This window comes from Lithobates pipiens, unplaced genomic scaffold (assembly GCF_037356315.1).
Source record: "Lithobates pipiens isolate NorthernLeopardFrog02 unplaced genomic scaffold, aLitPip1_a1.2 Scaffold_23, whole genome shotgun sequence".
Classification (NCBI taxonomy): domain Eukaryota; kingdom Metazoa; phylum Chordata; class Amphibia; order Anura; family Ranidae; genus Lithobates; species Lithobates pipiens.
This window is the reverse complement of record NW_027507785.1, coordinates 186,675,905-186,703,123: the sequence shown is the minus strand read 5'-3', so window position 1 is coordinate 186,703,123 and position 27,219 is coordinate 186,675,905. Positions and strand designations below refer to the sequence as shown.

General features: G+C 41.1%; 1 protein-coding gene across 2 annotated transcripts in view; it reads left to right on the top strand.

The window, feature by feature from the left end:
* Positions 1-27,219, top strand: part of KCNT2 (potassium sodium-activated channel subfamily T member 2) — a 1,477,061-nt gene that overhangs the window by 1,146,223 nt on the left and 303,619 nt on the right. For both annotated transcript variants that reach the window (XM_077452683.1, XM_077452682.1), the window contains exons 24-25: positions 19,264-19,347; positions 24,174-24,302. In XM_077452683.1, coding sequence (XP_077308809.1) covers positions 19,264-19,347; positions 24,174-24,302 — 213 coding nt within the window. The remainder of the gene's footprint in view (positions 1-19,263; positions 19,348-24,173; positions 24,303-27,219) is intronic.

The following is a 27,219-nucleotide window of genomic DNA, read 5'->3' as shown; positions in this document are numbered from 1 at the left end:
TGCACAAAAATCTATAAACGCGTCCACAAACTATGGGATATATTCATGACATTTTTATTTATTTGTGTTTTTTTACTAGTAAAGGCCGAATCAGCGATTTTTAGCGGGACTGCAGCATTACGGCAGACAAATCGAACACCTAACTGACCCTTTTGGCACTTTTTTGGGAACCAGCTATAGATATGCACTGTTACAGTACTAATGACACTGGCAGGGAAGAGGTTAACACCAGGGGCAATCAAAGGGTTGTGTTTGTAGGGGGTGCTTGCTAACTGTTTGGGGGATGGACTCACTGAAAGTACACAGAGATCCATGTTCTTGCTTAGCAGTCCATACCTGTCAGAACGGGGATCTGCCTTGTTTATATAGGCAGATACCCGTTCTGCCTCTCTGTGGAATGATCGCGGATGCTCGGCAGATGTCACATCCGCCAGACCCTCGAATTCAGTGGTTCTCAACCTTGGTAGTGCCGTGAACCCTTGAAAAAAATTCTAAAGTTGTGGGGATCCCTAGCAGTAAAATTATTTTTGTAACATGGGTTGTCAGCGCCCAAGGCAAGACAAGTAATTTGCACCCCTAACCCACGGACATTTAGCGCTCCCCGAGTCCCTTCCACTCGTACAGTATTAAAACCCTTATGATACATTTTTTACATATTTTCTCTTCATTCTCCTTTCTTTCCCTTTTAGCGCTCTCTATCCTAATTTCTTGTTTTTTTTCTTCATCCCTCTCTCTAGCCATCTTTTGTTCCTCCCCCTTTTCCTCTCCCTTCCATGTATTCTCTATTTGTATTCCTTCTCTTACTTCTTGGTGGGGGGGGGGTAGGGGGAATGGGATGAGTGGCAGTGCTGGCGGGGAGTTGGGGTGAGTGGCAGTGCTGGTGGGGGGTGGGATCAGTGGCAGTGCTGGGGGAAGTTCTAATCAGCCAACTTAGGTGCTCTTGATCAAGGTCATCTGTGATCTGAGAACTGTAGTGGGGACTTTTAATGGTAACTATAATCACAGGTAGTGTTACTCACTGTGTCTCCAGCTTCACTGTGTCTCTGACTTTGTGGTGACTCGTAGCAGTGACACCTATGCTGAAATCATGAGATAGGGTCTCCTCCAACCTCCCCCCCACTTCACATTCCTCACCAGTCAGCTGACCTCTGGTCTCTGCCCCCCAGCCATGCCATGAACTGAATGGGTGGCTGCGAAGAGGCTGAGTGGTGTGGCTACGGGCTCCAGGAACAGCCCAGCTGGGCGGCCAAAGGCTCCAGGGACAACCCTGTTGGGTGGCTGCAAAAAGGCTGCGAGAGTGGTACAAATTTCAGGAACAGCCCAGGATTCAATGACCCTGGCAAATCATCAATTGACCCCAGGCTGAGAACCACTGCTCTAATTGGCTCCCCCGCTGGCCATTCGGTGCCACTGCTGTCTATTGCACTAAATTATATAAAACTTATGTAGGGAGATTTGTTTCATCTCTGTGCATCATCTGAGGCTGTTCACTTCACTGGGTATATATGAGGATTTACATCCACTTTAAGAGGGATGTATAATTAAGTTCTGCAGCACATACCTACTTTAACAGAACTAAAGACTGAAATTTCCTGTCTTACTTGTTTTTGTTATGGACATTTTTATTTCCAACACAAGTTTAGGTTTTTGCTCATATGTTAGCTACATGTATACTTGCTGTTTCCGGTATCCACTGGTATATAGTCTTTCAGCCAAACATGGAAGTATAAGTAGTGAATTTAACAATGTACCTTCTTGGATCTGTTTTCTTTTTTTCTGCATGTTTGAAAAAAATAAAAACCTTCATAATAAATTATATGGAGTTTCAAGGCTAGGCAGTAATAAGGGATGTTTTAAAATGTTTTATAACTAGTCTAGAACTTTTAGTAACCACTCCTTGTGCTCTATAAGGGTACAGTTGTGTTGTCCAGGTACACCACCACTTTTGTCAGGATCATGTTTCTCATGTTTCTCATGGTTCCTTCTGTCAACTATTAAAAAAAAAAATAGATCAATTTAGGCCTGAAGGCATCATGTTGAACCCATAGACTTTCAGCAGCCTAATGAGTGCAGGCTTTTATATGCTTTGAAATCTGATGGTACCTGATCTTTAGGTCTAGAACAGTAAACCACCTATTTCTAGCAAGTACTTCAGCAGTTTATAAGTAATCCTAACAGATCTGCATACCTTGTCTTTCACCCTTGCACATTTCATTTCCAAGCAGGCTGAAAGAAGTTATTATGTAGTGTAAGTAGATACTGTATACCTGGGAGGGAAACAGTGGTGCTGCATCTTGAAGAATATTTTTTTTGTCCTTTACACTTTTGCTTTTTTTTATTATTATTATTCCATCACTGTAACCATCTTCCTTTCAACTTTAATGGTGCTTCAGTTCCTCAATTTCCTCCAGGCACTTTACTGGCATGGTTTCTGGGACCGACTCTATCTCAGGAAGAAGATTAAGTTTAGCCTCATTTTTATTCTTTACATTCTCTTGCAAAATGTTCACCTTGGTTATCACAGAGGTACAGTTGCAACAGCCTTAATGTGAACTGTAACACTGGGTGCAGAGTGACTGGGGTCTTCTCCTCATTGGTCACAAAGAGGTTAAACAGGCCCTTTACCTTGTTTGTACTAGTTATCACCATCAGATTATTTTGCACTATTCAGAACTTTCAGCAAGTGTCCCTGGCTTTCTCTAAGCCAGGCTTTGCCAGTAAATCAGATTCACGCCGAAGAATCATGTTTTAAAATTACTCTTTTAAAATCTTGTCTCCCATTGCTCAGTAGGATTCAATGAGAATTCCACTTTTAAAATCACATGGGTTGTTATATTAGAGTGCTGTGTGATGTCATGGGAAGAAAGAAGCAGCGCCAATCTGAGTGTAGTGTTTAAAATACACCAAGTTTAACAGAAGGTAAAAAATTCACAAGATAAAGGTTGATCATGCACATAACCAGCGGTAAATGTCTCCGCATTACATCCATCCAAATTGCTGCTGTCCGTTTGGTCCCGTCACAGCCGTGCTGCTGGATTTTAGGGCTCCAAGACTGGTAGACGACACAGGCAGACAGCCAAGACATCACAGAGAGATGTTATAAGATGGCCTCATGAAGGAGCACGCATGCTCCGAATGTGCATCACACCCCTGCCTCCCTCATCTTGGCTGTCTGCCTGTTTCATTCTACCAGTCTTGGAGCCCCGAAATCAACCAGCATGACCAAGGCTGAGGTCCACACAGACTGCAGCAATTCAGACAGATGTAATGCAGAGAGGCTTACCAATTGTTATGTATGTGATCACCCTTTACCTTTATGCATTTTTTTTTACCTAATAATGTATTTTAAATACTACACTCAGATTGGCACTGCTGATTTCTTCCCATGTTTGTCCACAGATTCACTTCTTACTCTGTCAGCTGGCTGCCTATACACACGGGGGTTATTTACTAAAAGCAAATCCACTTTGCACTACAAGTGCACTTTGGAGTGCAGTCGCTGTAGATCCGAGTGAGACATGCAAGACAAATGAAAAACAGCATTTTAGCTTACACATGATTAAATCAGCAGAGCTTCCCCTCATTTCAGATCTACCCCTTAGATTTAAAGCAACTGCACTTCCAAGTGCACTTGTAGTTCAAAGTGGATTTGCATTTTCATAAATAACCCCCACAGTGTTCTTGCAACCACACCAGGAAAAATCCCTGCATATTATGGACGTTTGAACATATAGTCTTTCATATTATCTTAGCTTCATATTATTAGAAGTCACACTCTTCTGATATCCCTCCCCTCTACTGCCATTTTTCTAAGGTGTGTGATGTCAGAAACCTAACAAGCAAATAGGTAATCTTTAGGTACTATACTAATAGGGAATAATAATTCTTGATGGTTCAGATTCGCTACCAATCCTGCATGTTAAACATTTGAGGACTCAGCAAATGAATGCAGTAAATTGCTAGACTGAATTCTGTTAGAAAATCTGTATATAGCCCTACAGAACAGACAGACAGTGCACAGTTCACACAGACATTGCTGCTTAACTGCAGACAGGAGAGAGGAACTTTATTATACAGAGAAAAGACATAGAGCCTTACCATAGATGCATCAACAAACTTATAAACACTGCCATCTACTGGCTGATGTTGTTGTTGCACTAAATACACAAACAATGTATTCCAATAATAAATTGCAAACTATGTTTACTGACCACAATGCAAAGCCTGACTTTTGAATCTAGAAAAGCTGTCTTAAAATGACCAACAAGGAGGTTTTGGATAGACCAGTCACTTCAATATAGAAGGGTGAGGATACTAAAGCCATATTAACAATGTGCTTTAACTAATATAGGGAGTGCTGATGACAAACTGCATATGGACATATCTGTGTAGGGCTTGTAAGCACTGGCAAGACTGTTAAAGTAGATATAAACCCTTATGCCATGTACAAACAATAAGAATTTCAGCTAGCAAAACACAGATGAGAGCTTTGTATCAGAAAATGTGACCGTGTGTATGTCCATTGGAATTTAGCTGGCCAAATTACCGCCAGCAAAAATCTGAGAGCATGTTCTCAAAACTTTCTATCAGAAATTCCGATCGTGTGTATGCTGGCTCTGAACTCTCATCCCTGTTAAGCGGTTTAAAGATGGAAATGGTGGGGACGACACTGACCTTGAACCCACGATTCGGGGGTTAAGGATGAGCTGAACACCCCCCCGGTTTGGTTCGCACCAGAACCTGCGAACAGACCTTCATGTGAAACTTTGTGTGAACTGTAGAACCCTATTAAAGTCTATGGGACTCGAACGTTCAAAATCTAAAGTGCTCATTTTAAAGGCTAATATGCAATTACTGTCCTAAAAAGTTTTTGGGGACCTGGGTTCTGCCCCAGGGGACAAGTGTCAATGCAAAAAAAGTTTTAAAAACTAAAGTTTTTTCGGGAACAGTGATTTTAATAATAATTAAAGGGAAACAATAAAAGTGTAATATTCCTTTAAATTTCATACCTGGGGGGTGTGTATAGTATGCCTGTGAAGGGGCACATGTTTCCTGTGTTTAGAACTGTCCCTGCACAAGTGTCATTTCTGCAGGAAAAAAAGTAATTTAAAATCACTTGTGGCTATAATGAATTGTTGGCTCTCATAATACAGAGAACACTCAATGAATGTCATTGATAAAAAAAAAAAAAACGTAGGGTTCCCCCAAATACAATTACCAGGCTCTTCAGGTCTGGTATGGATATTAAGGGGAACCCCGCGTCAATTTTTTTTAAAAACGACGCGGGGTTCCCCCTAAAAATCCATACCAGACCCTTTATCCGAGCACGCAACATGGCAGGCCACATGCCCTCAACATTGGGAGGATGCTTTGGGGTACCCCCAAAACACCATGTCCCCATGTTGATGAGGACAAGGGCCTCATCCCCACCCCTGGCCGGTGGTTGTGGGGGTCTGCAGGTGGGGGGCTTATCAGAATCTGGAAGCCCCCTCTAACAAAGGGACCCCCAGATCCTGGCACCCCCTGTTTGAAATGGTAAGGGCCTACCATTTCACAAAGAAAGCGTAAAAAATAGTTAAATAAGACAAACACACTTTTGAAAAAGTCCTTTATTAAAAATTAAAAATTAAAACATTTTAAAAAGATTCCAGCGGGGGTAATCCACTCTTGCTATCCAGCAACGGATGATCATCTCTCCGGGGGTCCATCAATGGCTGATCTGATCCAGCAACGGATGATCTCTCCATCCAGCGAAGCGCATCCATCCATCCTCTGTCTCCACTAGTGGAGACACTGTGGGATCCCGGCAGCCTGACATTTCCTATATGAGGAGGGCGGGGCCACCTATCAACTGACCCCGCCCTCCTCATATAAGAAACGTCAGGCTGCCCGGGATCCCGCAGTGTTACTGCCAGTGGAGACAGAGGAAGGATGGATGGACTGCGCTGCGCTGGAGGGAGATATCACCCATTGCTGGATCCGATCAGCCATCGCTGGACCCCAGAGAGATGATCATCCGTCGCTGGATGGCAAGAGTGGATTACCACCGCTGGCATCTTTGTTTATTTTTTTTTATTTTTACTTTTGCGGCTGACTTGGTCTGGCAGACTAAGTCCGCCGGACTATCCGCCATATCACCGGACTATCCGCAATACTTTTGAAATGAACGGACTCGGCCACACACATGGAGGAAAGTTAGTCGCTGGCCCCGTCATCTGGTATGGACTTAAAGGGGAATCCCTACGCTGAAAAAACGGTGTGGGGGTCCCCCCAGGTCCATATAAGACCCTTATCCGTGCACGCTACCCGGCCGGCCAGGAAAGGGGGTGGGGACCCCTCCTGATCCATACCAGGCTGCGTGCCCTCAACATGGGGGGGTGCCTTGGGGAAGGGGGGCTGCATGGCCCCCCCACCCCAAAGCAACTTGTCCCCATGTTGATGAGGACAAGGGCCTCTTCCCGTCAACCCTGGCCGTTGGTTGTCAGGGTCTGGTATGGATATTTAGGGGGAACCCACTTAATTTTTTTTTATTTGACGTGGGGTTCCCCTTAATATCCATACCAGAACTGAAGGGCCTGGTAATTGAATTTGGGGGAACCCCACGCTTTTTTTTTTTTAATCAATGACTTTCAATGAGTGTTCTCTGTATTACGGGAGCCGACAATTCATTATAGCCGCGAGTGATTTTAAATTACTTATTTTCCTGCAGAAATGACACTTTGTGCAGGGACAGTTCTAATCATGGGAAACATGCGCCCCTTCACAGGCATACTATACACACCCCCAGGTACGAAATTTAAAGGAATATTACACTTTTATTGTTTCACTTTAAGCATTATTAAAATCACTGCTCCTGAAAAAAAGATTTTTTTGCATTGATACATGTCCCCTGGGGCAGGACCCAGGTCCGCAAGCACTTTTTAGGACAGTAACTTGCATATTAGCCTTTAAATTTAGCACTTTAGATTTCTCCCATAGACTTGTACAGAGTGTTCCGTGGCTTTTTGAATTTTCCACGAACACCCCAAATTGTTCACTGTTCACTGAACAGGCGAACAGGCAATGTTCGAGTAGAAAGGGGAGTCGAAGCTCATCCCTATTCGGGGTATACTAAACAACATATTGGGGAAACCGGTCACTGAACCCCTACGTTTTGACCGGGTCCATCGGGCCCTCAGACCACGCAACTTGGCAACGGACTTGCCCAGGGATGTAGTCTACCGCTTGCACTACTACGAGGACGAGAAAGCCATAATGCTGAAATTGCGTGGCATCCCACATATCGACTTTGATGGGGTCATCTTCAATATCTTCCCCGACTTAGCCAAGGAGACTTTGGAGTGTCGAAGAGCACTCAGGCCTCTTTTGGATTAGCTGAGAGGAGATGGAGCAACATACAGATGGGGTTTCCCCGCCTGTCTCATCGCCACCAAAAATGGCCGGTCTTCTACCTTGAGATTCCCAGAGGAACTGCCTCCCTTCACTAAGGAAATAGGAATCCCGCCGGTTGATCTCCCGGGATGGCAAGACGTGCTGCCGGACTTCATATACTCTCTGGAGCCCATGTGGAAAAACACCCCTGACAAAAAAAGATGTACAAACACCCTAGGATTATCGTATGGCTAGGCGGCAGCCTGCTACAAGTATATTGCACTGTTTCAGGGAGATTACTATAAGATAGTTCAGCCTAATACAAAAATTATTGCTGGTATAACAAGGAGTTCACTTCAACCGCCTTACAGTTTGCCTGTTTTTTAAGTGTTTCAAATGTTAAAACTTGCACTGTTAGCGAGTCATGTTCTGGTTTTGAAGGTTTCCCTACTATATCATCAGTTACCAGAGGTTTATGCAGAGGTTAAGCCTATGCTGTTAATAGATTTGGCCTGACCTAGACGGGGCCTCGGGTACTCTACCTTTAATTTTCTCTTCTTCCTTTCTCTCTTCCCTACTCTCTGCTTTGTTTCACTGGTATAGATGGTGCTCTGAGCTTAGGGCTTCGCTTCTGCAACCACAATGGCCACCTTAAGTATATTCTCATATAACGTTAGGGGCCTAAATCATGCTGCCAAATGCCACCAAGTATTAAGAGAATTAAAACGAGTCTCCTGTTCTATAGCTTTTCTCCAAGAAACCCACCTTACACCCTCAACATCGGCAAGGATAAATTCCCCACACTTCCCAAAATGGTTCTATAGCCTTTTGGACATGAATAAAGCCAAAGGTGTGGCCATCGGATTTAGCAGAAAGGTGGCCTTTCAACTTGATGAATTGATGTCGGATGACCTTGGCAGGTTTGTGAGGGGCTCTATAGGCAACACCCAATGCACATTAACTAACATCTATTGCCCTAATCATTACCAGCCGACATTTTTGTCTCAGGTCCTGACTAAACTAGAGAATTTAAAAAAAGGATTGACAATACTTGGGGGGAGACATTACTATTCCTCTTGACCCCATTATTGATACATCACAGGGACGCTCTAACATACCTTTTAAACTATTATCTTTTATCAAAAAGCGGTTACATGATTATCAACTTATTGATACATGGAGAACATTACATCCCAGTGAGAGGGATTACTTGCTGTACTCTAACCCCTTGTACACATGGTACACACGGTCGGATATTCCGATGGACAATGTCCGATAGGGCCGTGTTGTCGGATAATCCGACAGTGTGTTGGCTCCATCGGACTGTTTCCCTCGGAGTATCCAAGTTTTCCAGCTGGGCTATAACATTTTCCGACAACATGATCTGATCGGACTTTGTCCGATCATGTGTAGAGATCGGACAAAGTGCCACGCATGCTCAGATCAAATTCCTAGACCAAAGCTATTGGCTACTAGTCTGAACATAGTCCCGTCCTAATGAAATAACTTCATCACGTTAAGTACGATCGGATTTTCTGACAACTTTGTCCGACTGTGTGTATGCAACAGTTTTGGACAAAATCCGTCGGACAAAACCCGACGGATTTGGTTGTCGGAATGTCCGACCGTATGTACTAGGGCTAAGACGCAGAATTCATACTCAAGAATAGACGTCATCTTTCTTGACCATTTTCACCTTCCCCTTTTAAAATCAGCATCAATTCGAACTATCAACCCAGTCGACGTGTCCATACTGACCACAACTCTGAAACAATACTTCTCAGACAATGAACAGGGTGTTTCAGCCTCCTCAGTACTCTGGGAGACTCATAAGGCCACAATGCGAGGCAATCTTATTGAATTAGGGGCTAGGAGGAAAAGAGAACAGTGGCAGCAGCTCAATGATGTACTTTTACAAATAGCTAAGTTAGAAAAACAGCACAAATTATCTCTACACAAAGCACACCTGGCCTTGCTGTTGCAGAAGAGAGAGGAACTGAAGTCACTGCTGGACTCTCAAACAAAACAAAATTTTCAAATGTTCTCCCAGAGAATATACGAATGGGGTGACAAACCGGGGGAAACAGTTAGCAAGATCTATTAAGGCAAAGAAATCCACTTCCTTTATTCCAAGGTTAAATTCTCCTCAGGCACATTAGCTTACTCTTCCCCTCAAATTGCTAAAGCGTTCAAAGAATTTTATTCTGATTTATACAACGTTAAAGGCACCTTAGATGCAATATCCACACAAGAGAAGCAAGCACGTATCCTCTCTTTTCTAAAACAGGCAAATTGACCAGGCTACCCCCCTTGTCCCTTTGACAGTTGGAGGCTGACTTTACAACAGAAGATTTCCAAACCGCATTGAAAAACACCCCATCAGGGAAAGCCCCTGGCCCAGACGGCTATACGACACTTTATTACAGAAATTTCAGTGACATCATCCTCCTGCGACTGACTGCGTATGCCAACTCCATTTCAAAAACAAACAGTTACAGACCAGAATCACTGACAGCCCACATTACTGTCATACCTAAACCAGATAAAGACCCCAGCCTCTGTAGCAGTTATCGTCCCATATCTCTTATAAATTCAGACATCAAACTATAGCCAAAGTCATGGCCACTATATTACTTCCCCTCCTTCCCAAATGGATCTCAACAGACCAAACTGGCTTCATTCCATCTAGAGAAGCCAGAGACAACTCTCTACGTGCCCTCTCCCTAATTCATTATGTACACAGATGCTCCCAGCCCACCCTTCTGCTCTTTACGGATGCTGAAAAAGCTTTCAACATGGTGGACTGGAAGTACCTCCAGATGACCCTTAAACACTTTGGCCTCGGCCCTAAGATGTACCACCGCATTGCTTCATTATACTCCTCCCCAACAGCTCAAATCCGAGTTAATGGCAAACTAAGTGATTCTATCTCGCTACATAACAGAACGTGACAGGGATGCCCTCACTCCCCTCTTTTATTTGCTATTTCCCTTGAACCATTCCTCACACTTATTAGACAAGGGTATTCAGGGTATCACCGTAGGATCAAAAGTACACAAATATGCAGTGTATGCTGACAATATCTTGTTTTTTATTTTAACCCCATATTACCTTACCAAACCTTTTGAAAATTCCAAACAGGGGGACACCTTTGGACATTTTGCGTCGGAATACCTTGTACATACAATCGGACATTCCCTTGTACACACGGTCGGACATTCCGACGGAAAAAGTCCGATCGGACCACGTTGTCGGATAATCCGACAGTGTGTGGGCTACATCTGACTTTTTCCGTCGGAATGTCCGACCAACAAAGTTTGAGAGCTGGATATAAAATTTTCCGACAACATGATCCGATCGGACTTTGTCTGATGGTTTGTAGAGAATTCCGATCGGACAAAGTGCCACGCACGCTCAGATCAAATTACAGTACGAGACCAAAGCTATTGGCTACTAGCCGAAACGTAGTCCCGTCGCAATGAACAAACATCATCACGTTATGATTTTCCGACAACTTTATCTGACCGTGTGTATGCAACACCAGTTTCGGACAAAATCCTTTTGGAAAAAATCTGACGGATTTTGTTGTCAGAATGTCCAACCATGTGTACAAGTGCTAAGAATTAGCACAACTTTTTTTTACATTACTCAGTTCCCCATGGGACAAAGTGCATGTACATAGTACTTTATACCATCTACCTGGGTGCACTGTAACACTGAGTGCCATGTTAGAAAATGCACCCTGTCACTGACACATAAAAAAAAAAAAATGTCACCTAAAAATAGATGGCTGCTTTGATAGCAAGTGCCTGTCTCTGGTTATCAAGTCTTGCCTGCAGCAAATTCTGGCAGAGCAAATGCAGAGGAATGCAAAGTTGATGTGCCTCACCTCCTTCTGCGTTCCTCTTGTCGGTGCTTGGTTGGGGCAAATACATGGAGCCAGTGACAGGTGCTTGCTATCAAAGCAGCTATCTGCTTGCTAGGTGTGTCAGTCGGCCATGCACCAAAAAGAGGAGTACCCTGTCTGACATTAATGTTATGTTATAGGGTACCTAGGAAGATGGGATGAAGTAATACATGTAGTCAAGTGACATGGGAAACTGAATATGGTAAAATAAATAGTTACATTTTTAAAGGTAGGGTTGGGATTAATGTTATGGTAAGCGCTCGGGTTATATTTTACATTGGCTTTAGCATGTTTTTGCACAAAAACAGGTACCGGCAAGTTTAAAAGAAAGACATTTCAATTATGTGTAGGAAGTTCTTTATAGAACACACGCCAGTCATTTCCCATCTATTGGCCTACCCTTTTTTTTGTTTCCAGAGCAGCTCTAGTTAAAGGGCAAAGCAACAGTGCTCAGAATGTTAATGCCAGAAACAACAAGGGAAACTCATGTGCAATACAAATCAAAATCTGTGTACTAAGTTTACATAATGTCAAGTAAAAGATTACAATTTCGAATAAATTAAATCATGTTATGGCCACCGTTGCCCAGATTTCCTCTATATAAACATTTGTAATACATTTTGTTTTGTTGTGGATTAACCGATTCAACAGAGCATAGCTTCTACTTGTGGCATCTACCGGTATATACTGTTACATCAAATAATGCTTACATTTTACATTTAAATATACCAATTTTTAAATGTGATGGCTGTATGCATTTTCTTTTATAGGTGTTCTTTATTCTATTCACATCTGGTGATCTGTACCAGTTACTGGGATGAGACAAACAATTTAACATGAATATGGATGTTTATAATAACCAGATTTTATTTATGTATATAAAACCTTTATTCAAAAAAATCAATCTGTTCACCTAAATCCACTAGTACATCTAACATTCCAGTCCCCCCAGACTGACAATGCTGCTGTCCAAAGGTGCCCCCTGTTCTCCTTCATCTAGAGTGGGGTGTGTTACTGGCCAGATCACCAGGTGAAAACAGATAGAAAATCATAAGAAAAGAAAACTGATGCAGCCACCACATCTGGTAAGCTGCAATGTATTACATTTTTGGTTATGGTGTTAATACTGCTTTAATACTATTCATCGTTTTGCTGCAGCAGCAGTGCCATTAGGGTACTTGCCTTGTGGTGTTTGTAAAGCTTGTTTTTGCAGAAAGTAACTGTTTCATGTAGGGTGTCTCCAAATTACTTCAGGGCTAAGCTGTATAAGTTACTGTTATTTCTTACTACTGAGAGATTCAACCACTTGCTGGCAGTCATGTCTTTATTCTGGAGGTATACACGGAATTTTCAGTTGCTCATTCATGTTATTAAAATCTCTAAGATCAAAGCATATGCTAAGGCAAAAAATATGAAGTATATTCCTGCAGTGGATGCACATTTCCAGATGTCTCATTCCTTGGTTTGGGGTTAAATTTCAGTACCATTAGCAGTAACCCTGAGCCACACTCGGGATTGCATTGCAGAATCCTGGTACAGCGTACTTACCTTGTCACCAGGATCCTGCGACGTCCCCCCACTGTGTCCTCTGATGGATCACCCGCCCGATGCTCTGTGTTCCTGGCTCCGTTCCCTGCAAGCGTTGTGACGTACGGGGGCAGAGCCCAGCGCAAAATTCAAAAAGTACAAAAAACATACAGTACACTGTAATCTTACAGATTACATTACTGTATCAAATCATGTCACATCCCATTTGTCCCTAGTGCTTCGTCCAGTGCCCTGCCTGCAGTTTTATATTATCCACTACAATACAGGGCACTTTCGCCCCCTTCCTTCCCAGCCCAATTTTCAGCTTTCATCGCTCTAGCGCTTTCAATGACAATTGCGCGGTCATGCTACACTGTACCCAAATGAAATTGTTATCATTTTGTTCGCACAAATAGAGCTTTATTTTGGTGTTATTTATTCACGACTCGGAAAGCGGAAATTTGTAAAAAAACAATATTTTCTTTTTTCTATTTGAAAAGAAATCCAATAAAATCAAATTTTGTCATAAATTTAAGCCAAAATTTATTCTGCTACATGTTTTTGGTAAAAAAAATTCCGTTAAGTGTATAATAATTGGTTTGTGTGATCAGGGACATATGTATGCAAATGATCATGTACATATGTGTGCAGGTGATCACGTACATATGTGTGCAGATAATCATTGGGACATGTGATTTTAGTGGGACATATGTGGGGGACATGTTTTTATTATTAGGGACATGTGTTTTTATTATTTGGGGACATGTATGTTTTGGGGACATGTGTGTTTTGGGGACATATGTGGGGACTGTGTTTGTACTGTGTGGTGTGTTGTGTGTTGACACTAGACTGATGATCAGTGAGTAAAAAGCTGTAAAAAAACAGCTCATACTCACTGATCATCAGCCGGCTGCAGCGTTCTGCTCTCCTCTCCTCAGCAAAGACTTCCGTGTGAGGAGAGGAGAGTCGATTGCCTAGCAACCGGCTGTTTGTTTACATCACATGACGGCCATGATTGGACACGGCCGTCATGTGATGAGGAGGGCCAATCACAGAGCCCTCCTGCCGATCTGAGATGTGCCATGTCCGGGTGACACGAGCACATCGGGATCGCGCCGCTGCGCGGGCACGCGCGTGCGCGATCCCGCTACTTCTGAAGGACGTTCCTGAACGTCCTATCAGGAGTAGACGGCTCCCACCCGGCCGTATATATGCATTGGCCGGGTGGGAAGTGGTTATAAATACTGTTCTTTCTGCCTGGAAACTGGAGATTGTCCATGGCAACCAAAAAGTGCCCCTTTACGTCAAAAGTGGTTTTAGACCAGCTAGAAAACAGCGATAGTAAATTTGAACACTTGCAAAATTGAACGATAGTGATCCGTGGGGAAATTAATGTTATTATTATTATATTATTATTTTTTATAATTATTTATAGTTATTTATTATATTATAATGTATGATTTCGTGTTTCACACTTTATCATACCAGGGATGTCTACTAGACTATTCTTGGGACAGACTTATGTGTGTTATTATTAAGAATTACAGGCCTACAATATAAAATGCTACAATAAATAATTTTATAAAAATTTAAAAATCTGACATACTCAGACCACCAGGGAAGCTACAAGAGTAAAAGTACAGGAATGATCTGACAGAAATGCACTTAGATCTTTAAACCTGTTGTGGGATGATAACACACAACTTTTTTATGGACTGAGTGGTGATGGCGTCCCAGCGTCTTAAGCTAAACTACTGATCCACTCTTATGCCGCGTACACACGATCAGAATATTGGTCGGAAAAAGCTCTGTTGGTTTTCCCAACGGAATTCCAATGGCATTTCGCTCAAGCTGTCTTGCATACAATCACGGTCACACCAAATTCCGACCATTACATAGTTACATAGTTAGTCAGGTTGAAAAAAGACACAAGTCCATCCAGTTCAACCTTAAAAACAAATAAATAAAATAAAAAATAATTGTACAATCCAAATACCCAATGTTATGCCCACAATTGATCCAGAGGAAGGTGAAAAAAAAAAACCCAGCGGAGCATGCTCCACTTTGCTACAGCAGGGGGAAAAAATTCCTTCCTGATCCCCCAAGAGGCAATCAGATTTTCCCTGGATCAACTTTACCTATGTTAGTACCTAGTTATATTATGTACCATCAGGAAAGTATCCAGGCATTTCTTAAAGCAATCTACTGAGCTGGCCAGAACCACCTCTGCAGGGAGTCTATTCCACATTTTCACAGCTCTAACTGTGAAGAAACCTTTCCGTACTTGAAGATGAAATCTCTTTTCCTCTAGACGTAAAGAGTGCCCCCGTGTCCTCTGGGTTGACCGTACAGAGAACAACTCAACACCAAATTCACTATATGAACCCCTAATATATTTGAACATGTTGATCCTATCCCCCTTATTCTCCTCTTCTCAAGAGTGAATACATTTAGTTCCTCTAATCTCTCCTCATAGCTGAGCTCCTCCATGCCTCTTAGCAGTTTGGTTGCCCTTCTCTGCACTTTCTCCAGTTCCCTGATATCCTTTTTGAGAACTGGTGCCCAAAACTGAACTGCATATTTCAGGTGAGGTCTTACTAATGATTTGAACAGGGGCAAAATTATATCTCTCTCTCTGGAGTTCATACCTCTCTTAATACAAGAAAGGACTTTGCTCGCTTTGGAAACAGCAGCTTGGCATTGCATGTTGTTATTGAGCTTATGGTCTACCAAAACCCCCAGATCCTTCTCCACTATGGATTCCCCCAGTTGTACTCCCCTTAGCATGTATGATGCATGCATATTCTTAGTCCGCAAGTGCATAACTTTGCATTTATCAACATTAAACCTCATCTGCCACATAGTCGCCCAATTAGACAGTGTATTGAGGTCGGCTTGTAAATTGGAGACATCCTGTAAGGACGTTATTCCACTGTATAGCTTGGTGTCATCTGCAAAGACAGAAATGTTACTTTTGATTCCAGACCCAATATCATTTATAAAGATGTTAAAAAGTAAGGGTCCCAGCACTGAACCTTGGGGTACACCACTGATAACCTTAGACCATTCAGAGTAAGAATCATTAACCACTACTCTCTGAATTCTGTCTTTTAGCCAATTTTCTATCCATTTACAAACTGATATTTCCAAACTTGTAGACTTTACCTTACACATGAGCCGTCCATGCGGAACTGTATCGAACGCTTTTGCAAAATCCAAGTATACCACGTCCACCGCCACCCCTCTGTCCAAGGTTTTACTTACCTCCTCATAAAAATAAATCAGATTTGTCTGACAACTTCTGTCTTTCATGAATCCATGTTGTCTGTTGCTTAAAGTGTTTTTGTTCAGCAAGAACTCGTCGATGTGGTCTTTTATTAAACGCTCCAGTATCTTCCCAGCTATAGAAGTTAAGCTAACTGGTCTATAGTTACTTGGTAAATACTTTGATCCCTTTTTAAATATAGGCACCACGTTCGCCCTGCGCCAATCCAGTGGGACTATTCCCGTCATTAATGAGTCCCTAAAAATTAGATACAATGGCTCTGAAATTACAGAGCTCAATTCTTTTAGGATCCGTGGGTGGATACCATCAGGGCCAGGTGCTTTATCCACCTTTATTCTGTCTAAATATTTCTGGACCATATCACTTTTGAGCCATTGTGGATCATTTGGGGCTGTGTCACTATCACCCCCATTATGGACATGCTCTCCCCCATGCTCTTTTGTGTACACAGAGCTCTCTTTGTCCCCAGTCACCAACTCCAGATTATTTTGTAAAGGGCCTACATGCTCAGACTTGACCTTTTTACTATTAATATATTTGAAGAATTGTTTGGGGTTTGTCCTACTATCTTTTGCAATCTGTCGTTCGTTTTGAATTTTTGCATCCTTGATTTCCTTTTTACATATTCTGTTAAATTCTTTGTAACATTTAAATGACACTAGTGATCCTTCATTTTTATATTTTTTAAAAGCTCTTTTCTTATAGTTTATAGCTTTTTTAACTTTGGCCGTGAGCCACATAGGTTTTGTTTTTAGCCTTTTAAACTTATTGCCCATGGGAATATACTTTGCAGTGAGGTCACAAACAGTCTTTTTGAAGAATTCCCATTTCTGTTCTGTGCCCATTGAAGCAAATATTCGCTCCCAGTCTAAGTCCTGGAGAGTAGCCCTCATCCTTGGAAAATTTGCTCTCTTGAAGTTAAGTGTTTTTATCTTACCCGTATGTATTTCTTGTTTAGCACTAACATCAAAGGAAATCATGTTATGATCACTGCTACCCAGGTGTTCCTTTATCTGGACATTAGTAATAAACTCTGCATGGTTTGAGATTACCAGGTCCAACAGAGCTTCATTCCTAGTTGGGGCCTCAATAAACTGGACCATAAAATTGAGAACGTGATGACGTACAACACGTACAACGGGACTAGAAATAGGAAGTTCAATACCCAGTAGCCAATAGTTTTCATCTCGTTGTTGAATCTGAGCATGCATGCATTTTACACGTCGGAATTGCATACACACGATCGAAAAATTGAGACCATGCTCTAAAATTTTTGCTGGCAGGAATTCGGCCAGCTAGATTCCGATGGAGAATACACACGGTCACATTTTCAGATGAAAATCTCTCATCAGTCTTTTGCTGGCCGAAATTCTGATCCTGTGTACGTGGCATTGTTCTCAGATCTCTTCAACATAAAGGCTAATCATTTTGTAGTCTGAGATTAAAAAAAATAGGAGGTCTCTTTGAGATAATAGAGGAAAGGTGCAGAGGCCATTGGACCACTTTGAATTTCTGACAAGATCAACACTTATCAAAAATATATAACAACATGCTTCCAATAGTATATTAGGTCTCATTCACACAGGAGCTTACGCCCATAGTCCTGGAATTGGCTTTTTAAGCAGCAGGAACCATCAGGTGCTGCATGTAGGCATCTGATTCATGTCTATGGAAACTCAGTGGCTCATCCTAATCTGACAGTTACGCGGGTTCAGGGGAGTAGCCCTGAATGCAGAAAGTGTGCATTCAGAGCCACACAGCTACATGCATGCAGTGTTACTATAGAAATGAATGGCCTGGTTACATGTAGCACCTGAAGGCTCCAGCTACTTAACCTCCCTAGCGGTATTCCCGAGTGTGGCCCGGGGTTCATTTTCATTACCAAAAGAGGTAACCTTGAGCCACGATCGGGATTGCATCGCAGTATCCTGGTACAGGTTACTTACCGTGTCCCCAGCATCCTGCGATGTCATCCCGCTGTGTCCTCTGCCTGATGTATTACTGTTCCAGTTTCTGTTCCCTCTGGGCGTTGCGACACATGGGGCGGGGCCCGGCAGAAAATGTAAAAATGTACACAACACATAACACACATAATACACTGTAATCACTGTACACTGTAGATTGCATTACTGTATCAACTCATTTGACATCAGTTTGGTCTCTAATGCTTTGTCCAGTGCCCTGCATGCACTTTTATATTATATACGGTTCTTTCTGCCTGAAAACTTGAGAATGTCCATAGCAACCAAAAAGCGTCCCTCAAAGTGGTTTAAAACCAGATAGAAAACGGCTATAGTGAATTAGAATCACTTGCAGAATTGAGTGGTGATAGAGATTTGTGGGGAAATTCATCATCAGACACTGAAAGTGACGACAGTGACAATTCTGTGACTGTACAAATTTCAATGTTTTTGATTTGATTACATTATTGTATAAAATGTATTATTATTATTATTATTATTATAGTATTATTTTTTATAATTATTTATCGTTATTTATTATATTATAATTTATGATTTTGTGTTTCAAACTTTATCATATTTGGGATATCTACTAGACTCTTGTTTGGACAGATTTAAGTGAGTTATTCCTAAGAATTACAGGCCTAAAATATAAAACACCAAATTTGCATGCAAAACAATGTACCGCATTGACATTCAAAAATCAGACATAATCATACAGGGAGGTTAAAGACATGGCCTATTCACTGACTATGGGGTGTAAACACCCATCTGAACAGACAAAAAATAAGCAAATAAAAGAAATTCATTGTTAAGGTTTATGTATACTTCAGTTGCTATAGGTAGTAATTGATCACTAAACAATGAAATAATTGGCTCCGTATGACGTAAGATACACAAGTAGCACATATTATGTTTCAAACTTTCACGATCGTACAATGCTTCAATAAGGTGTTTTTGATCTCTACAAGATAATAACCTCATAATTCCTTACATTCACATTCATACCTGACTTCAACTTATTTAGTACTTTCATCTTTTTATATAGAATTAAATGCATTGTTTACCTCCTTTGGTCTTTAATATTTCACTAGGAAAGGATCACATCATATCTGCTTTTTGAGATAAAAAAAAGTTCCAACAAAGTTTGCTTCACTTTTCTTTACAAAACATTTACAGCCCACACACTAACTTTTGCTTTCTTTTCATAGTCATTTGTGAAAGATTATATGATCTCTATTACAAGACTGCTGCTGGGACTGGACACCACGCCGGGGTCTGGATTTCTTTGTTCTGTAAGTTCAAAATTACATAGCTAAAAGGCTATTATAAGATTATCTTCTGTGACTTGGAAAGAAAGAAACAACAGGTTGTCTTTTGTGAGCTCTAAATCCTCAGACGTCTCTATGGTATAGTGTGGCTGAAAGAAAATGCAGAGGAGAGAATGTTTCTTAAACTGTATACTTACTAAATTTATAGAAATCAGTATATAGAAATCAGTATGGAAAAAAAAAAAAGGTTTCTTACCCTGAAGGGGAAACTAAATGTATTGTTGCAGATAAGCTTTGGCAAATATATTCTGGGATAATTCATTTTGTTCATGAATTTACAGTAACTAAAGTTACATTTCAGGTATGGATATTTCTACATATTGGTCCAGCATGGATCAATGTAACTACTGTATGCATATGCCATACCTATGGGAAACCTCTAGAAGCTGGAAATCACTATTTAAGACACCGCTACTCCAGTGCTCTCCATTTGTTTCCAGGTCCCACGCTGAGCAGCTGTCCTGCTGCATTGTGAACATAGATGCTTATAAGCCAATAGGGAACATTCTATGAGTTCATGCATGGCATGCTTAGCATTCCATAAAGCCCACTGCTATATACAGTATATCTTCCACTGGATAGTGGAGTGTTCGATTTACAGTACTTTGTGCTGAAAAGGTATAACCATTGATTGTTTTTTCTTTTTGATACTGCCCTTTATCCCAATACATGGACACACTATGGGGGCATATGTGTTTGCTCACTCCTAAGCCAGCTCTGTGTGTCCATTGACACGACACAAGTTCATCTTGGTCCCACCCTGCACTCCCTTCTCACTGGCTGTGATGGATGGCAGCAGGAGGTAATGGCTCCCACTGCTGCCTCTCTGTCCAATAAGGAACACATCACTGGATCGAGATTGTGAGATTGGGCTCAGGTAGGTACAAGGGGGACTTAAGGGGGAGCTGCCTGCAGATTTTTTCTTACCTTAATACATAGCATGCATTAATGTAAAAAAAAAAACTTGTGCTTTTAGAACCATTTTAAGTTCTAAAATTACTAGATTAATAGTATGTGATGGAGGTGGAATTTATACCTGTCCCTGGTGTTAGCGTTGCTGAGGTTCCTAGTTAATTGAGGCTTTTTTCTAAAAAAGCAGTACCTGTGGTAATATGGTGGCAGCACAGTATTTGAATGGAATTTTATTACACCGCCTTCCTCTTTTTCAAGTATATCTATATCCAAAAAGAAAGATGACCTAGTCCAGAAGTTGTGTTCACCTGGTGACCTGGCTAGTAACCCATTCCTTATGTTGGAGTAGCTCATTTATCTTGGGAGGATCAACAGAGACACTCATAGGCAGAAGTATTGTCTCAAAAGGGTAGTGTTCTTGGACTATTAGGTTTGGATTGACATTACATAAGTGACTAACACATTAAAGCAGTGTTTCTCAACTCCAGTCCTCAAGGTGCCCCAACGGGTCATGTTTTCATGCTTTACATTAATTTGAATAGGTGATTGGATCAGTTTCACTGTCTTAGTAATTACCACAGCCGTTTCATCTGAGGAAAATCCTGAAAACATTACCTGTTGGGGCACTTTGAGGACTGGAGTTGAGAAACACTGCATTAAAGCATAACTCCAGCTCACTTATTTTAAGCAGGTACAGCAACAGTGTTTTTATTTCCTTTTAGTATAGCATGGTATGGCATGGAAGTAATGCTGTAGTTGTAACTTGGAGTAGGTAACATTTACTTATGTGGGACCTGGATAAAGAGCAAAGAGAGAAAGCAAAAGAAAGAAGAGAAAAAATAAGAAAAAGGGGATGCCAAGGAAAACTCCAATGTGAGACTCGCACATGTGGGATACAAACCAGGGGTGGCGTAATCAGGACCTGTTCAATCCATGGTGAAGTGTTTTCAATCTTTCGTGTCTTGTAATTCAGTACCACAGCCATGTTCTCTTGAGACAATATATCACATAATTTTTGGTTTTACCTGGGCATGGAAGACCATCATGCTTTCACCATTGTTTGACTGCTATAAATAAAAATGCCAAGAGGTGAAACTGCTTAGCAATGCAGTTGGGGGTTGTAGAATTAGTAAGGCCTCCTTTGGTGATTTGCATATACTTACTCTAGTAGGGTAAACCAGGTGGAAGACTCCTGCCCAAAAGTACTTAATTTTGGGGCAGGTCTATCAAATATGTAATAATGTTTCTGTTCATTGACAGCTACAAAAACAGTTGGCAGACGATGTGGGAGCAAATTTAGCTGATCTTTGGGGGACCATGTACCACCACATTAGTAGTTTGTAGTTCGATTCCATGGCTGTGGTGTTAATAAAACAAATTGCATTGGTTTCCCATATTTGGTACCATTTGTCCATTTCTAGGTCCTCTCCCAAGTCCATTTTCCATTTGACCATATATTTATGAGGGTTTGTCAGTTTAGTATGGAGGCATAAATAGTAGAAATAAAGTAATAAAAAGTGATAGCGCTGCTGGTAAACCAAATAAATAAACTAAATCTAAATAAACTAAAATATATAAATAACAATAAAGTTCATGAAGTGCACAAAATTCAATTGGAGTGCATGTGTGACATATATGTAGTAAATCTTCCTATAAAGTTGCAAAAAAGGACTTTTCTAATCCAATGTGTTTTACTGAGACTCGACACCACTCTATAAAGTGCTCCCGTCACTGAGTGCAATGTTTAGGAGGGAATTTAAAAGAAAACAATCTTTTAAGAGGGAAGTATAAGGAAAAAAACTTACATTTAAATGCCGATCAAAGCAGCCTTGTCAGTATCAATTGCAGCCTTGCATTGCAGCCTTATCAGTCATTTTCAGCCTTGTCAGTCATTTGCAGCCTTCTATTGCAGCCTTGCCAGTCATTTTCAGCCTCGTTATTGTGTTTGCCATTTAAAAATGGTGCTGCCGATATACAGAGTGGATGTCCTGTGTATCTTGGTGGTGCTCGGTAGTTCTTGGCCGTTCTCGGCGGCCTTAGGGTATTTTCAGCAGCAATTGCCCATTCTCGGCTATTTTCAGCCGTTCTCGCCTATTTTCTGCCATTGTCGCCTATTTTCGGCCGAGTGTGGCCGAAAATAGGCGAGAACGGCCAAAGATAGCCGAAAATACCCGGAAGCCGCAGAGAGTGGCAGAAGGGGATAGAAACAGCGGGGGATCAGCGTATAACACACACCCCTGATTTCCCCCTGATTTTAGGGGGAAAAGGTGCGTGTTATACACTGATAAATATGGTACTTAAAAATTGGCTCCACATTACTCTCCGGAAGTTCCAAAGTGACATAAAAAACAAAAGTGCCTGTAATATTGCAGTACCCAAGGTGTTAAATTGACAGAACCTTACCACCCCAGCTCAAGATACACTCACATTTATTGAAATAATTAATGTATATATACAAATTCCGTTGGGATCTCACTTGTTTTTGCGAAAGGATTCCACTGCCAGGCTCCACCTCTAATAGTTATGCCACCACCCTTGTGGCTTACTCTATGAGTTTGGTATATATGCTTTAATTATTTAAATAAATGTGAGTGTATCTTAAGCTAGGGTGGTAAAGTTCTGTCAATTTAACACCTTGGGTACTGCACTGATGATTTAGTTTATTTATTTGGTTTACCATCAGCGCTATCACATTTTATTACTTGATTCAGTTTTTTTGTGGGAACACATAGGTGATAGCAGCAGCAAATTTATATTTAAGTTTTCTTCACCATCAGGTAGCAGTACGCAGCTATATTAATTAAATAGTAGAGATAGTATCCCTAGGTGAGGGGTCCCTTAAGCATATACTGCATCTATGTATGTCAGGGTACAGAGTGAGGACTTGGCCTTGATTACTTGGGAAACAACATTTTTGTTGTAAAGGTATCTGAAGATTTGCTGTGAAAGCACAGTGTGTAAATTCTTGAGAGACTAAAATCTTACAACATCAGATAAGGACACCAAATTAAATATCCTTATATATCCTTAAATTTAAGTGGTTCTAAATAGCCTGGAAGAAACATTGGGGTATAATTGTGAACAGTGAAGAATATACAAGATATGTGATACTATCTCAAACCCAGAGGGAGTTCTACTGGTCCAGGGATGTGGGAATTAGAGCCTTGTTCTCATCAACATTTGGATAAGGTGCATTGCCAGGAGCAAAAAGGATTTGTATATTTTTAAAGTTGTTCTCATCCAGACATGTTGATGGGCTTCAGGGTGCTTGTTTCATATTTGCTTTTTTTTTCATTTTCACAGTGGGTAAAACCAGATTTTGGAATTAAAGCTCGGAGGCTTGTAGAGATTTGGGAAGGATGAAGTCTCCAATCCTAGGTTTAGGTTTTGTGAACAACTAGCACACTAATTGGGTAGGTAGTGTGCTGGACTTTTATTACAGACATGACTGTGGTTCAGGGCTCCACCCTGGCAGACAGAGGAGATCTCTGCCCAGGAGTCAGGAAGGTTTCACCTAGGAGACAGATGGGAGCCAGCGTAGCAGAGAGCTGCTAGGTATATGCACATACAGTAAATTGTGTAAGAAGACTGTCTGGGGTTTACAGACAAGGGCCTAAAGTGTGACGCCAGAACAGCAGTGATTCAAGTGTAAGCCAGAAAGCTGATGAATAATTGTTTTGTGGCTGAGAAATTCTGAAAAACCCATTTGCAAAAGAAACCCATGGAGCTTCTTGTTAAAAAAAAAATCCCAGTGGCTCTGGTGTTTTTTTCCTTTCTTTTTTTTTATGTCCACAAGTGTATTAATGTGTGCAAATTGCTCGTTCATTATTGGTTTTCAAATATAATGCAGTTTTTTAATGTATTGATTCTAATTCCAGATGAGAATGACTGAGGATGATTTGTGGATCAGGACATATGGAAGATTATATCAAAAGCTCTGTTCATCAACAGGGGATATTCCAATTGGAGTCTACAGGACTGAGTGCCAGAAACTTACCACATCAGAGGTAATTTCACCAGACTTCTACACATACAAACTATAAATTAGTAATGGGCTGCCCTAAATGTATTCTGGTGCAATTAGCACCTTTTCGCCTGGCCTATAGCAGATTGGTGGCAAGACGGTGGACACAGCGCGGTGATTGGTGGTGAGCAGCGAATCACCGATCATATGACATAGGCTCTTTACCATGTGATCAGCTGTGTCCAATCACAGCTAATCACATGTAAACAAATTCCAGTTATCGGCATTTCCTTTCCTTAGCGCTGTCTATGTCTGAGGAAAGGAACTGACTTTCTAGTTACAGGGGACATTTACAATGACAATCAGGGCACTGATCATTAGTGTCCTGATGATCAGTGCAGCCCCATCAGTGTAAAATATCAGTGTCCATTTGTGCAACATAGTGTCCATCTGTGCAACATCAATGCCCTTCAGTGCAGCATATTAGTGCCACCTATCAGTGTCCATAGGTGCCCATCAGTGCCGTCCTATCAGTTCAACCTCATCAGTGCCCATCATTGCCACCTGATCAGTGTCCACCAGTGCAGCCTCATCAATGCCCATCAATGCAGTCTATCAGTGCCCATCAGTGCAGCCTGATCAGCACACATCAGTGAAGAAGAAAAATCACTTATTTGCAAAATTGTATATCAGAAATAAAGAAAAAGTTTTTTTTCAAAATGTTCGGTCTTTTTTCATTTGTTTAGCAGAAAAAAAAGCAGTGTTGATTAAATACCACTAAAAGAAAGTGCTATCTGTCTTAAAAAAATGATAAACATTTCATATGGCTACAGTGTCGCATGATCGCGCAATTGTCATTTAAAGTGCGACAGCGTTGAAAGCTGAAAATTGACCTGGGCAGGAAGGGGGTGAAAGTGATCTGTATTGAAGTGGTTACATTTCAAATTATAATATATAATGCCTGATTTACTAAAATCTGGTATAGCTCTGCAAATGAAACCAAACAGTTTCCAGGGTTTTTTTTTTTTTTCCTGTCAAAGCCTAATTGAACAAGCTGAAGTTATAATCTGATTGGTAACCATGCGCAACTGCATTCGATTTTGCACTCTCCAGTTTTAGTAAAGTAACCTCATCATCTTTAAAGTAACACCATCATCACCACCACCCCCTCCCTTTAGAATGTAAGCTCTACCCCTATACATTGTAAAGCGCTGCGTAAACTGTTGTCGCTATATAAATCGTGTATAATAATAATAATCTTTGGATAACACACACACACTCTTCCTTAGAAATGTTGTATCATAAATAAATATATATTAAAACAGCATGCAATGAGTCCCAATTTTTTAAATATTTGGTTAAAGATATTTTATGATATATTTTGAGATTTGGCACATTAGTACATACAGTATGTCAAAGTCTGCTGTTGGGAGCACCTAAAGGATGATTTTAAGAAAGAAAGCAGGGAAAGAATGACTGACAAAGATGAAAGACGTATGTAGGCTCTTCTACAGTATGTGCAACTGAAATTGTAATTTGTATCCAGAGTGTGGGTAAGGCAAGTGTTTAAGGCACTTTAAGGTTCATGCACAGTTCAGACATGTTTTCAGATGCAGTGCTAAGCCTTTAGAAAGAAATATTATCTCCCTTAATAAACAGAGTGTTACATTACGGAGTAGAAAACTATAGACCATGAGAAACGCCATTAGAATGAAGAGCTGGCTGCAATAAATAAAAACAAAAGGATTTTTTTTACAAAAGCTAGAGTTCCTCTTCCATGTGTCATTGAATAATTTTCTCTATCACATTACCAATGCCCTAATTTCCTTTTGTATATTCTAGTGCAGGTGTCGCCAAACTTTCTAAACAAAAGGCCAGTTTATTGTCCTTCAGGCTTTAGGGGGGCGTACTGTTGCCATCAGGAGTAGAAAATGCATCAGTTGAAATAAGCAATGCCCCATCATTTGTGTCATTGGGAGGAATTGTGCCCCATTGTTTTATTTGTATGAATTGTGCCCCACCATCAATGTCATTGGGCTCCATTGTTGGTGTCATATGGAGGAACTGTGCCCCTTTACTGGTTGTTAGTGAATAAAATGGTGCCCCAGGGGCCAAATAAAAGCAAGCAAAAGTCCGCAGTTTGGAGACCACTGTTCTAGTGTATCTGTCCTTTACTATTGTTATATGGTTTGAACATTGTGTGACACCCACATTAAATTTTCCATCTCATGCCAATATTTGTTTTCTATAAACTAGCCTGTGTTCTGTCAAATTAGCCAACTCGTCAGAAACTCCAACCCCCTCACTTCCGGTTTCTTTAAACCATCAGTAATTGGAGATTTAAACAAATTGATATTTGGACACAACCGTTTACAGTCCATTGCATAATATTATGATTGGAGATTGTTCCTCACTCTGATACTAACCAGAAAAATGGCCACCTCCGAAGCAGCGGCAACTTTGTCCTTGTTAGCCACTGTGATGTCAAAACAGCAAAATCTTCCTGTACTGGACTGTATTTGGTTGGCAATGTTGTGTCCAAGCAGCAGTTTGTTGAAATCTCCAATTACTGATGGTTTAAAGAAACTGGAAGTGAGGTGGTTGGAGTTTCTGACGAGTTGGCTGACAGAACACCAGTATGTCTGTTGACTGAATGGAAAAAAAGAGAAAGAAAACATCATCTATATACCAAGACACATTAATTTATTGTTGTGCAATGTATTTATTATTTAATATTGCCTACAACATTCTACTATGTAAGTGCACATGCATGATGACTACTCCATCTGAAGATACTGTTTGGTTGGTTCACATTAGTGATGAGTTTTGGGTTGACCACAAGTTCAATCTGAGCCCAGCTTGTTCATAGTTCACCTAATAGGCAAACTGAATGGCAGCATTTGACTAGTTTGCCCACTGTCTGAACCTTCGGCTACTGCAGCCAGGTATCATTTTCTTAG